Genomic DNA, 12,935 nt, shown 5'->3' with positions numbered 1-12,935 from the left:
ACTAGCACTAAGAGCTGCAGCTGGCTTGTTAACCCATGTACTTTAAAGGAAGTGGGCCTCACAGGAAAAGGGCTAGGATTTAAATAAAGGGTCTGGTTACAAATAGATGGACTGCTGTGGAGTCTCTTAGGAAGGGAAAGAATAGACAATTACCTGCAGGAGTGTTTAGAAGTCGATACCAGGCAACATAAATGAAAACCATGAAGAAAAAGTGCCGTGTTTATAAACAAACCAAAGATTGGCTGGTTTACAGTAGAACTTAAGCTCCCGAGAGGACTTCAGCCATTCAAATTTTACTGCACACAGCAACTGCATTAAGACACATAACTGTCTCATAGGTAATTTTTTTCTGATCTACCAACGCATAAAAGAATTGAATCATTCTTCTCTTACAGCTATGTCTTATCTGATCCAATAGTACTTAGAGGGCCGAACCCTGAGACCAACTTTTTTCACTACCGTGAACCAATCCCTTGTAACCACAAGCAGAAGTTACAGAGTGACATGGTGGTACAGGGCGACATCTCTCTTGCCTTCTACCTTTACACGTACAGTAAGAGGCAAGTATTATGGTATGCTGCCTGGAGCTCAGCTTAATACTGATGCTAACAATTTTGTGCTAGCAGCTAACCTAGTCAATGTTTCTGCTCTCTCGAAAAACAAATTTTTGTTAATAGGCTACTCAGAGAAATGATAGAATACCTTGTACTGTAATAGAAGCATCAGTTTTCTCCTCGCTTGGAGCTGTACTGGGACCTGCCTCCTCTTTGTGATTCAACGTGGCTAAAAATTCATGGACAGCTTTTTCCACCTGAGGTCTGAATGTGTGGTTGATCTTTGGGTCCACAACCTGAGAAATAATTCTGTCAATTCCAGATTCCAACATTCCAGACCTGGAAAAAAGTTACATGAATACTTAATAAGAAAAATGACTTTTCAAGAATATCTTAGTGAAACGTATTCATGTAGATGTGATGTAAACACTCTTAGAAACCCCAGTGAAGCACTAACATTTTCTGAGCATCACTGCAGCTATGTATTTAGCCAACTGCCTGTATTTCAACAGCTCTCTCTATGCCTTATGAACTAATTAAAAAATACTAGAGAAACAAAGCAATCCAACCGCATGGAGTTAACACAGTAAACAGTCTGTTGTTATGTCATTACTGGTTATGCCTGCAAATATTATCTAACTGTAAAAGTGACAGTTCTGGAAAAAATTAAGAAGAAACCTGATGTTATCATTTCCCATGGCATAAAACAGATGAACTATAGAAGGCATGACAGACAAATGAGTACCAGACCAGTCATCACCACCTTAAGTTACTTTCTACCCAACACAGCGTGACACCTCAGAGTTCTGCAGCTTTACAGAACACCCTTAATCTTCAGTAAAATCAAATAAATGGCAATAGAGAGCTTTATATCTATGTGTTCCCTCTAGACCCCTGTAATGTTTTGTGGAACCTATATTGTCTCTTGTCCTCATTACTTCTTTAAAAAGAACTAAAAAAAAACCCCAAACAACAACCGCTCCCCTCCCCCCAAACAAAATAGCTCCTCAGTACCAGTTATCAATGGTACCACTACAGCATAACTGAATGTTTGTTCCCAAATGCCTTGTTTGACCCAATTTAGTGACCAAACTCATGCTACTTTGAAGAAATTTCCTAACGTTTCTTATGACTCTAATTCTTGAGAAGAAAAACTAGAGGAACCCTCATGAAATAATGTAACAGCGGGTAAGTGTTTGACATCATTTTGACATAACAGCAGTTCTGAAAAATCTTTTCTCTGTCTAGCTAGATTTACATCCATTTTTTCGTTTTGTGAATTTAGCTTTGCACTCTACAGAGCTTAGTTTGTCAAATCCTTTTAATTTTCCTTAGCTCAAAACTTGATGGTAAGAACAATTTTATTAATATTTCCCTTAAAAGAAACAGTAAAGATAGACCTTAGCTAGGGTGTTATGTCCCAAGTCAGAAACAAGCTTTTCACCCCTGCATCAACTTGGATCAGACAAAATAATATTTGCAGTCTAATTCTGACTACTGCTGATGGCGAGCTGCTATCTGAAATAACACCATGTTTTAAATGCTTAAAAAAAAGCTTCTTCAGAAGTTTCTCTGAAGAAAGCAGACACTCGCAGACACTCTACAATTGACCTAGAGCCCCCGCCACCTATTGCGGTACATGAGCACATGCCCAGAGAGAAAACCCAGAGCTGTCACTTACTTGAGAACCTGCTGCCTAATGTTATTTCTCAGCTGGTTCTTGTTGAGATGAGGACTCCAGGTATGAGTTGCCAAATGATTGGAAACAAAGTTGTCAACGCGCTGTCTCAGATTCTGGTAGGCAGGCTAGAAGGCAAGAACAGAGGGGTTGGGCAGGAGGGTTTCGACGAGCCGGCACCCTCCCGCAGGCCGGGCTGCCGAGGCGGGAGCCCCGCCGGGCCGCCCCAGCCCGCGGACGGCGCCCCCGCTCCCGCGCGGCGATCACAGCGCGCTAAACGCGCCCGCACCGCCAGAACCCGCCGCCGGCCCCGGCGCGCTGGCACCGCCGGCCGGCACCGCCGGCCCGCCGAACACCGGGGCGCCGGCTCTGCCCCCGGGGGCGCCGGGAGGAGCCCTGGGGCCGAGAGCCGAGCCGGAGCCCCGCGCGGGCCCGGGCTGCCGCTCCCCGCCCCCGAGAGCGGGGCGCACTCCCCCGCCACCCCCGGGCCGGGCCCCGCCGCTCTCGGGCGAGCCCGGCCCGCCCCCGACCTGCCGGAGCCCGGGGCGCGCCAGCGGCGGGGCGCCGGGACCCCCCCCGAGGCGCCGGCCGCCGGGCCCGCCCGCCCCCACCTTGGTGTCCACGTCGGCCAGGCAGTCGCGGCGGAACTGGTCGAAGAGCCCCTGGCTCTTGAGGTGGTTGACGATCATGGAGACCAGCTCGGGCTCGGCCGCGCCGCCCGCCACGGCGGCCCCGGCCCCCGGCAGCGGCGGCGGCTGCTGAGGGGGCGGCGGCGGGGGCGGAGGCGGCGGGGGCTGCGGCTGAGGGTTGCTGGCCATGGGGGCGGCGGGGCGGCGCGGCCTGCGCGGAGCGCGGCTGCCGGCTCTCCCGGCCGGGCCCCGGGACGGGGCTTGTTACCGAGCAGCGGCCGCGGCAGCGCTGACCCCGGAAGCGAAAGGGAACGGAGGGAGGAAGCGGCCGGCGACGAGGAGGGAGGCAGGGACGCCGCCGCCGAGAGCGGCGCCATCGGCGCCAGGCGAGCACTGGCGGAGCCGCGCGCAGCAGCCGCGGGCCCTTTAAGGGGACGGAGGGGGGCGGAGCCGCTCGCGGCCCGCTCCAGTGGGGCCCCGAGCCGGCAGCGCGGGACGGGGGGGGGGGGGGCGGGGGAGGCGGGCGGCCGCGGCGGCCCTCAGCCCCCGCCCGCCTTCGCCGGCGGCCCCCGCGCCGCGCGGCCCCGAAGGGGCGCTGCGGGCAGCGCGGGGGCGCCCGCCGCCCCGGCCTCCCGCCGCCCGGCGCCGCGCCGCTGCCGCGCTCGCCGGCCGTGCCCCCGCAGCCCCGCCCCGCGCCCCGCCCCTTCCTGCGCTGGCCGCCATCATGGTGGGGGCAGCGCCCGCGCGCTTCCTCCCCGAGGCGCGGGGCGGGGCCCGGGCGCTGCGACGGGCGGGGGCGGGAGGGCGGGGAGGGGCGAGGCCTCCGGCCGGGGGGGCGGGGCCGGCTCCCGGGCCGAGGCCGCGGCCTATCAGCGGCTGCGCCCGGCGCCGGCGGGGCGGGGCGTGTGCGGGCGCGGGCGCGGGGGGCGGGCCGTCTCCTCAGGGAGCCCGGGAGCGGTTGCTGGCGGTTAACGGCGCCTGCCCCCTGCCCTCTTCCCCTTTGCTTGGGGGACGCTGCTGCCCTCACCCCAGGGATAACTGAAGGCCCAGGTCTTCCTATGGGGCCCTGTGTCTTACGCTTCCTCAGGCTCCCTGGGGCTGTGAGAGGCCCCGGCGAGGCAAGCAGGAGATGGCGGTTGAATATACCAGAGTTGAACCTTGTTCCCTTTAGGTTTCAGTGCATTCCCACTTGCTTTTCTAATACAAGTGTTTTCAGGCCGTCTCTTGTTTGCAACTTATTTTGTTAGGCCTTTCTTCATTTCTCTCTGTGTTATGGTCACAACTGTTCAATATGCTGTCCCGGAGTCTTATCAGTGGCTCTAATTGCTCTCACCGCTCTTCTGAGTGTCCTCTGTCTCCACGGTCTTTGAAGTTGAATTCAGTGCAGACTGCCGGCTGGTAATTTCCAGGCTGGCCTGTTAAGACTAAAACAGGACCCCAGAGGCAGTAAACAAAAAATCTGTTAATAGAGAAGTTAGTTTCATTATACTTGGGACAATAACTGAGGGGCAGTGCCGTCTTACTGGTTATGGTTTGGCTCTCCGGTCTCTTCCTGCCTGGGTGGCTGAGCCCCTGTCCTAACCAGGATGGGTAAGGATGAAAAGAAGTATAAAAATGCGGTTAGAAATATAAAGAGTGACTTGCTTACAGCAAAAGGGACTTGGCAGCAATAGTGTTTTGGTTACACAGATTTTGTGGCATAGTGGGTGGAGATCACCCTCTGCAGTAACTGTTAAAAATCAGTTTGATCGTGAAGGCAAGAGTGTCAGGATTGTTATTGCAGACTTAAAAGCAGGTTGGATGCATAAGGCTTGCCCCTAGTTTTCCTCCTGTGAACTAAGCACTCCTAGACTATTTAGAACTCCACAGAAGGAAACGAATCTGACAAGTATTTAGAAGTATTGTGAGATTTTTATCTCTAGATACCAGAGTAATTTAAAAAATCTGGCCTCTATTTGTGTAGTTTCATATTTTCTAGACTGACGTCTGGAAGGATCAAAGCACCACAGTTTAAGAGGGATGGGGAGCCTGGTGCAGCCCCTGCTGGTATATCCAAACGTGTGATCTACTGACTCTGTTACATCTCTTCTCAATGAAGTTTCTTCACTGCTGACTAAAGCTCATGTAGCAGTGAGCAAGAAAGGGCAGAAGGGAAGGGTGTTGTTTTAGTAAATGCATCTACTAATTTCAGAAATAGTGTGTGACTTACTCTGATAGTGAACGAAAATTTCAGACTTTACTGGGAAGTTAACATTTTCAGAATTTTGTGTTAGGAAAAGGCACCACAACTTCCTGGGGTTTTTTTAGTGGTTTTTGTCTGTTTGTTTTGTTTCTCCCCGCCCCCCCCCCCCCCCCAAATCAAGGGTGATGCAGAAAATAAGAAAAAAAAAATCTTTATTTTAACAGTATGAGCAAGATACCTGCCTCAGAGAACAGTATACCTTTCACACACAAGATGTCACGGACAGCCTGGAATATCTGTGGCCTTTGTCTCGGACTATGTCACTGAATGCGCTGTGAGGGCTACATACTAGGGAGCAGGAATCCATTAATGAGATTTGGGAATCGAAGGGCTTTCAGGGAACAGTTATGCCCAGTGGCCTGAAACTACTGCAACAGGCAGTCCGTACTCGAATTGATTCAACAGCTGAATGTAAAAGATTGTTCTGTGCTCTGAATTATGTACCATCCCATGTTTCATGCAACTTACTGAGTGTTGCAGGCTTGTTGGATATCTTATTTATCAAATAAAATATCTTTATCCTAAATGCTGGCTGAAAATGGCTTTGTTGTTGTCTGGGTCCAACTGTACATTGTCCTACGGGAAGATGCTGTGAAGGAAACCCGAAGCCTCCTGAAAATAAAAACCCTATGAATTTGAATTAAACAAAAATCAGCCCTTTGTTGTCTGTTTGTTTTAGGGATGGTTTACAGCTTTATATTAGCTGAAATATGGTTACATGAAGTCTTACATGCTAAGAAAAAGATACATTATTTATTGGTTGCACTATAGTATAGCTATACAAAGAATTGTGAATGTAGGACTACATGTTAAGCCATCTTGCTGTTTTCAATGAGCTCACAAATGAACTTATGTATTTAACTGTAATTGCTTCAGTTGTTCCAGAACTATTCAGTACTTGTATGGTTTATTTTGTACTCGGTATTTGTCCTTGTAGTTTACTGTAGTTATTACCGTCATTTGATGTAGTCACTTAGTGATGCCTGATATCCAGTGCTAGTAAAATGTTTTTATTTGTGAGATAACAGATTGAAAAAGACTTGTTAGATAATTAACAGAAACAGTTTGGAGTGAATACAAAGGATTTGGTTTTTTCAGTATTTTGTTGTTCTGAGCTGAGTAATCTCCTTGTTTGCTTTCATAGTCCCAGTTAATTTTCCTAACCTATATTCTGTTATCGCTTGATTTTGCGCATGCTTCATATCTTCCCTTATGCTTGGAACAATTCTTTTTCCGGACAGTCCTAAGAGTACCTCTCCTTAACTTTTGCTTTTTCCATATTCACCTCATTCCTCAATTTTCACTTATGTAAACAGTTAGTGTCTGTTTGGCTTATGTCTCACACTGCAAATTTTCTGCGCATTGAATTATACTTTTCCTAAAGTAATTTGGACTATTTCTGGTGTTAACATCGGTGATCTCCAATCACAGGGTGAGCATCTTCATTTTATACTCTGGGTTCTGACTGCAGTGCATTTTACTTTATCTGGAACTTTTACTGAAATGTTTTTGTTTTAAAAAAAGCACGGTACTGGTATTTGTTCATTTTTTCATATCCTGTAACCTGCAGCCCCTGCTATGGGTATGACTACAGTTGCTTTTGCATTCTCTTTTATGGAAACAGTCTCATTTTAAAATATTTTTGACATATATTTAATATGAAAAGTCCCAGCAAGTTTCTTAATATCTTCTTACTGAATAAAGTAGATGATAACAGATACTTCTTAGTTCCAGCTGCCGTTCTTAAAGTTCAGGCAACATTTAAATTGCCGGAGAAATACTAAGATATGAGACGAAGAAAAAGGAGGTGCGTATGATATTGTGGGAACAAAAAGTTTATACGGCTGCAAGAGGAGGCGGGACAAGCACGGGAAAGTAGGACAGGTCACGAAATGCAGGGAAAGTGCTTCTGGCTCAGAAGGTACCTGCACTGTGTGCTACTGGGGGCTGGGAGAGTATTTCCTTCTCTCGCTAGCTCTAGGCTTGCTTGTGCTCTCCCAGGATCAGACGCGGGGCTGCAGGGCTGGACAGCCCCATTCCAGCCATTGCTGCTGCGGCAGCAAGCCACGCAGCTTGTGACGTCAGGTTTACATCTTTTTGTCTCAGGTTATGGTTGAGTAATCGGGGACATAAATGGAATAATTATGCCACCTCCGAAGCAGAAAATCTGCTCCTAAATAGTAATAAAATAATGTATTGAATTTGGAAATACTGTTACTGGTAGTAGTGTAAGTCAAAATAAAGCACCTGCAATAACTCTTTCTTTTTTAGACAGTGTTGCAGAAATCTTATTCTGTGAATGCCTGCTACAGGCATCAAATTCAGAGTGGCCAACATCCCCAAATGATTTCATGGTTGTTAATAAAATTAAACTCTCATGAAGTCAGCTCATACCATAGCTGATAAAAGCGGTAACAGAACTTGGCAGGTTAGCTGATGTTTTCTTGTTTCCCAGTAAAACACTTTTTTTTTGTGCAATTTGTTCCTCTAGCATCTCAAAAACTTTGTTTATGCAGTGTATGCTGATAATGAATCTAAATTTATGAAATATCTGAAGTCCAGGTGACTGCTGGATTCAGAAGGTAAAAAGAAGGTAAGAAGCTAAAAATCCTTCACTTTGCGTAGGAGTGAAGTGTCGATCTGAACAAGTTTGGTTTTGAAAAGAGACGCCCTTCCTCCGTGATGAACTCTGTCTTGCAAACTTCTGCGCTGTCGGTAGATGAAGTGTTGCTGGCAGTGCTGAGCCTACAAGGGTAGTCTTTTACAAACGAGGGTACACAGAAAGGGGACCCGTTTAGAAGCAATTCGAGTTTTCTAGGAAAAAGTAAAGGCTTTTCACCAGGAGGGACTGAAATGCCTGTGCAGATTCTTGGATAGTAAAAGGTCTAAAGCGGCCCAACACCAGCTAGAGATCTGCCCCGGATGAATTGCTCACTTCTTCCTGTACATATGGGGTAACAGGCCTGTGCCTTGCACCATCTGTGCCACCACTGTTGCTCCATTCTCTGCGGCTTATTTTCTTTTGGTGCGTGGCTTATGTATTGTTTATTGTGGTCCGATAAACCCCAGAACTGTCAGCGATGAATTGATTTGTTGTATAATCGTGCAGCTCCTGGTGCATATTTCACGTTTGCTTCTCCCTGTGCATAAACAGCATATTTTATGATCGTCGCTAGTAAAAGAAAATCTCAGATTTTCTGATGCTTACTGATGTGGGATTTTTTTCAAAAAAAGGCAAAATTATTATGTCTGGGAGCAACAGCAGAAATCACAGTCTAGTCCGCCCTGTTTTGAAACAGGAGAGAAAAGATGCCAGTGTTGCTGAGGTTTTATGCTTCGTCGATAACAGCAAATGTGGCTTCAGCTGAGCTGCGGCACGAAATGCTCTAGCTGCAAGACTGAAATGTAGCCAAGGCACGGACTATACCTTCAGCTGTGATGTGATCAGAGTGATGTCCATATCCTTACATGGCAGTAGTCATGGTGCATGAAATGCTCTTGGGCTTCCAAGACTGGCGGATGTGATTTTGTAATCTTTTCTGGATAAATAGAGAACACTTGGATAAACTGTTTGTTGTTTAATAAAGCATGCTTGAGTGCTTTTCTGGCTGGCTTTACAACCATGTTTCTCTCCAGGTGTTACTAGTGTTATTTGTTCAAGCATGTATATACGTACATATGTTTTTTTTTTCATTTGGCACTGGCAAGCATCACTTATGTAAAAGGCGATGCTTGATGGCTTAAGTGTATTATCCAGTGGAATAGCAAATGTATTTTGATTCAGTAGAAGGTTGCCTGTCCTAACTGTTTTCCACAGGCAAGTCTTCGGCAAGTGAAAGAATTGGCAGAAATGGAAACGGTGACTGGACAACACATTTTAAAGTGATGAAGGCTTTTATTTAAACTAGCCTGTCATGACCTTGTGCTGACACCTCTAATACTTTTCGGTCACTTCTAAAGAGATTCCTTGAGCAAAACTAGAACTACTGTGAGGTGCTGGGTCTCCCACCAGAGCTGAGCAGGGTGATGCTCTCAGTGACACTTCAGTTCAATGGAGACAGCACGTGGTGGCTCCTCAAAGTGGCTAGTCAAATAGCTAGACGGAAGTGTTCTTCAAAAATACTAAGGTTTTCAGGTTCAGTAGCTAATACTTTTGGTTGTATTTGCTGGGAAGATTGACTGGTTAAAGTTTGAAAAAAAACCTTGTGAAGTCTTCTAAGTCACATTTCAACAAACTGCATTTTCTAATACTTTTTCATTGATGTGCAGAGAAATGAACTCACCTTTATCTAGCTTTAACATGTAAAAGCAATTTAAAGTTACACATTGAGTGTAACTTTATCTGAAAGGTTAGGATTATTTTTTCCAGTTTCAGAACTTCAGTGTGACACCCAGGTTGCAGATGATGCTTTTAAAGTACATTATTGTGTACAGCTACACCTCTTGTCCCTTTGTTCTCATTTTATGTCTCTGTCAAGGCCAAAGAATGAGTTCCTGGATCTCCAGGTTTTGCAAGAAGATGAGTAGAGCCTGCTTAGCGGATGACATTTGAGAGCAAAAAAAGATTACTGTCACAACTAGCTTTAATCCACAGACTTACTTCATTTTTTTGTGTAACCAGAAAGATGTCTTCAGCGGCAGATGGAGCCTTGACCTGCCCGTGAGAGGAAAGCCCACCCGTGTGGCCATGGCTGCGACTCGTGGTACGGCTCTTTGTGCTGTACTCTTCCATGGGAGTGCAGGAAGGGAGAGAGGCACTAAAGCTTTCTTACCTCTTCACAAGCAATCAATGACTAATTGATGCAATATGGTTGGGATTGTTACTGGCATCTAAGGGATTGGACATGTAATTCCCACTAACGTGATTGATGATCTCAGCATATCTTTTTTTTTTTTCTCTTTTTTGAAATGTAGGTTCCCGTCTGCTGGAGAAATACCACTTTATTTCTCCATTCAGATGAAAAATGTTAGAATGAGTGACTGTGCTCCCTTTAATAGACTTTTTACTTTGCTGTTTGTTTTTGGCTGGAAAATACATGTTTTTGCTATTTGTGTACAGGGAGATGGAGAAAAACTTAATGGAAGCTTGTTCTCCAGAGAGAGCACAAGAGATTATACACTCTTTCACTTTTGCCTAAATGTAATTTTAATGGTAAGGTAAAATGGTACAGCTTAAACATGAAAGCAGAGTGAGTGGATACACGAAAGCACACCACCTTTTATATCAGCAGTCTTTGCTGACTGCAGCAAGGTGAATCCAAGGTGGAGGCATTGCTTAAATGGGATGCACGAAGCCTCAAGTAGAGCTGATGGACTGAATTTTGCTTTAATTTATACCTACTGTAGTTCCATTGAAGTCAGCAGGGAGATGGATCAAAGCAGGACTTTGCTGCTAAATAATAGGGTGCTCAAAATTGCTCATGCCATCATTTTTGCAACCTTGGTTGTAATCCTCAAGTAAAAATTAGGGTTATTGTATCGAGTACAAAAATAGTATTTTCCATGGAAAATTTTGAAAACGTTGCTTAGGAAAATAAAAAAAAGGAAAAAATTAATTTGGGCTTTTGGCTTGCTCTTTTGTGTTGGGTGTGCCACACGTTCAGAGGAAAAGGGAGGGTGAGTCACCTTCCAACAGCGTTCTTTTAGGAGAGGTGGGGTGGAGGGAGGGAGCGAGATGGGTCATTTCGTTGCTGTTGACCTACTTTCCATGCTTGGTTCCCCATACCGCGGGGCAATTAAGCGAGCTCTACCCGAAGTCATTGGCAAGGCGGGGGCGTGCAGAGAAAGGGCTGCTGTGCAGGAGGCGCAGGTGGAGCACAGCACCCTGCTGGGCCCCGCTGCCAATCCAGGCTGTGGGTGGGGTGCAGTCAAGGGTGTTCCCCCATTCCCAGTCCACTGCAGATCCCGCTGGATACCCCAGCAGCATGCCTGGCATCCTTGCCTGGCTGTCCATTGAACAGGGAGGAGAGTGTTGCCTACCTGAGGCTGGTCCCACTGTAAATCCAGGTGGCACGCCTAAATGGGAGCCCGGCGATTTCCTGCCTACCCAGAGGAGTACCCCAAACTATTGCACTTCAAGGGCAAGGGCAGCCCTCAGGACTCGTTCGGAAGTAGGTGGGACATGGGAGAAAAAATCTTAAGAGAAACGGCAGAAATAATAATGCTTGTTCAAAATCTTTCCTCCTCACCTATTGATTTGCACAAAGATGATAGGAATTTAATGTCTTTAAGATTTGTGCTTTTCTGCCAGATTTCATTAAAATTGGCCAACCGTTTCAAAAGTTATGGGGCAGGGGTTGGAGAGAGACTGACAAATAGCAAAATAATTGTTTCCTGGGGAAAAAAAAGAATAGAAGCCTGGATCCGCTAGGATATATTGTATATGGAGATAACCAGCTCTGAATATATTCAGAGACCAGCTGCTTTCTGAATAGGAACTGATGTAGGAGTCAGACAAGGGGAAACAATCCCAGACTAGTGCACCCGCTCACTCATGCTAGGGAGTGTGAGAAATGCAAGGTTTTCTATTTCATTTGTTTAACTGGAGGAAAACGGAAAGTCAGGGAAAAATATTAACAGTATTACCAGTACCAGTCCCAAACATTCATGCATCCCGAGTTTGATCCTACAGCAGGAAGAAAGCATTTTAAAATGTGTACAAGAGTAAGAAATCTGTATGTATTGGTATTTTTAGCTTTATTTTGCTCCTAATAAGGTTTGAAACCTTCCTGAAATGCAGAAGTGTGATGTTTGCTCCAGCAATGGGATTTGTAAAAACAACATTGAACACTTTTTGTGCTCAGTAAAAAGGAGCTATTGAGGCTGTAAAGGAGGAAAACGACTTTGCAAGAGCCTTTTTCTCCTGTTTTAAGAGTATGCTGGCTGGAAGGAGGACAGGCAGCTGAAGCACAGCGCTACTGTCACACAGCTGCTGGATCCGGCCGGCTTGTCTGCAGCCCTGGCCAGGCATGGAGGGCAAGACTGCTTTGTTTGCAGCCTGTTCTGCAGACGTTGCCTCAGGTTATCACGAACCTGTCCTTTTTTTATTTTACCCCATGGTCTTTGTTGCTGTGTGTTAATGATCATCACCTGACTGGCTTTGTTGATGTCATACAGCTTGTTTTGTAAGGGTAATTCTTAAGAGAGCGGTGTTGCACTTCAGCGGATTTATTTTGTAGTTAGAAATGTCTTAAAGCTATCTCCATTTGCCGCAAGCTCTTTTCACCAGCTGTATGGTATGTTTTACATAAAGACAGTTTTAATTTTGTTCTCATTATACACTGACTTAAAAGGCAAGTTCTTCACTTTTATCAGTAAGGTGCTGGGAAAATTTTGGGCAATGCCCCTCGCTCCCTTATGTTGTTATGTGACAGTGGATCAACGAAGGGAAACCTGATCATCCGAAGTACCTGCTTGCCCAGGATTCTCTGAAATGTCTCAGCAGTTCAAACTTCAAGAAAAGCAGGTTTAGAAAAACAACAAAAGGTTTAGAGAATTAAAATACAAACTGTGTGCCAGTCACCCTCTGCTCTCCTCTGCAGCCCAAGCTCTACTTGCTCCTCTGTTCTAAGGACCCTTGAGCAAGAACCCCCACTCCATCTCTCTGTCTATCGCCATTGCAGTAGCACCAGTGTCTCCAGCTAGTGCCAGCAGATGTTTTTGTAGAGATAAAAGAAGTGCTTCTGCATGCTGCAGGGGGTCAAGGTGCTTTTTGGCCAGCTGAAAACCTGTGTGTCAGGTTCAGAGGCTGGTACTGGGGTGCCTAGCCTGAGACGCGAGGGCAACTCTCTTTGGACCTCAGACTGCTCTGCTGCCCTCAAGTGATACACGCA

At 46.5% G+C, this 12,935-nt stretch overlaps 1 protein-coding gene across 4 annotated transcripts in view; it reads right to left on the bottom strand.

The window, feature by feature from the left end:
• The window catches only part of BOD1L1 (biorientation of chromosomes in cell division 1 like 1), a 38,985-nt gene extending 35,633 nt beyond the window's left edge, over positions 1-3,352 (bottom strand). For all 4 annotated transcript variants that reach the window (XR_014228548.1, XR_014228549.1, XM_082315610.1 and 1 more), the window contains exons 1-3: positions 2,844-3,352; positions 2,236-2,360; positions 703-893 (exon numbers count right to left, since the gene is read on the bottom strand). Coding sequence is in view for 2 of the 4 variants with exons in the window: in XM_082315610.1 (XP_082171736.1) it covers positions 703-893; positions 2,236-2,360; positions 2,844-3,050 (523 nt within the window). In the remaining 2 variants the exon portion in view is untranslated. The remainder of the gene's footprint in view (positions 1-702; positions 894-2,235; positions 2,361-2,843) is intronic.
• Positions 3,353-12,935: the final 9,583 nt, after the last annotated feature.

This window comes from Platalea leucorodia (assembly GCF_965183815.1).
Source record: "Platalea leucorodia genome assembly, chromosome: 6".
NCBI lineage: Eukaryota > Metazoa > Chordata > Aves > Pelecaniformes > Threskiornithidae > Platalea > Platalea leucorodia.
The sequence above is the reverse complement of the archived record's forward strand: the minus strand, read 5'-3'. Positions and strand labels throughout refer to the sequence as shown.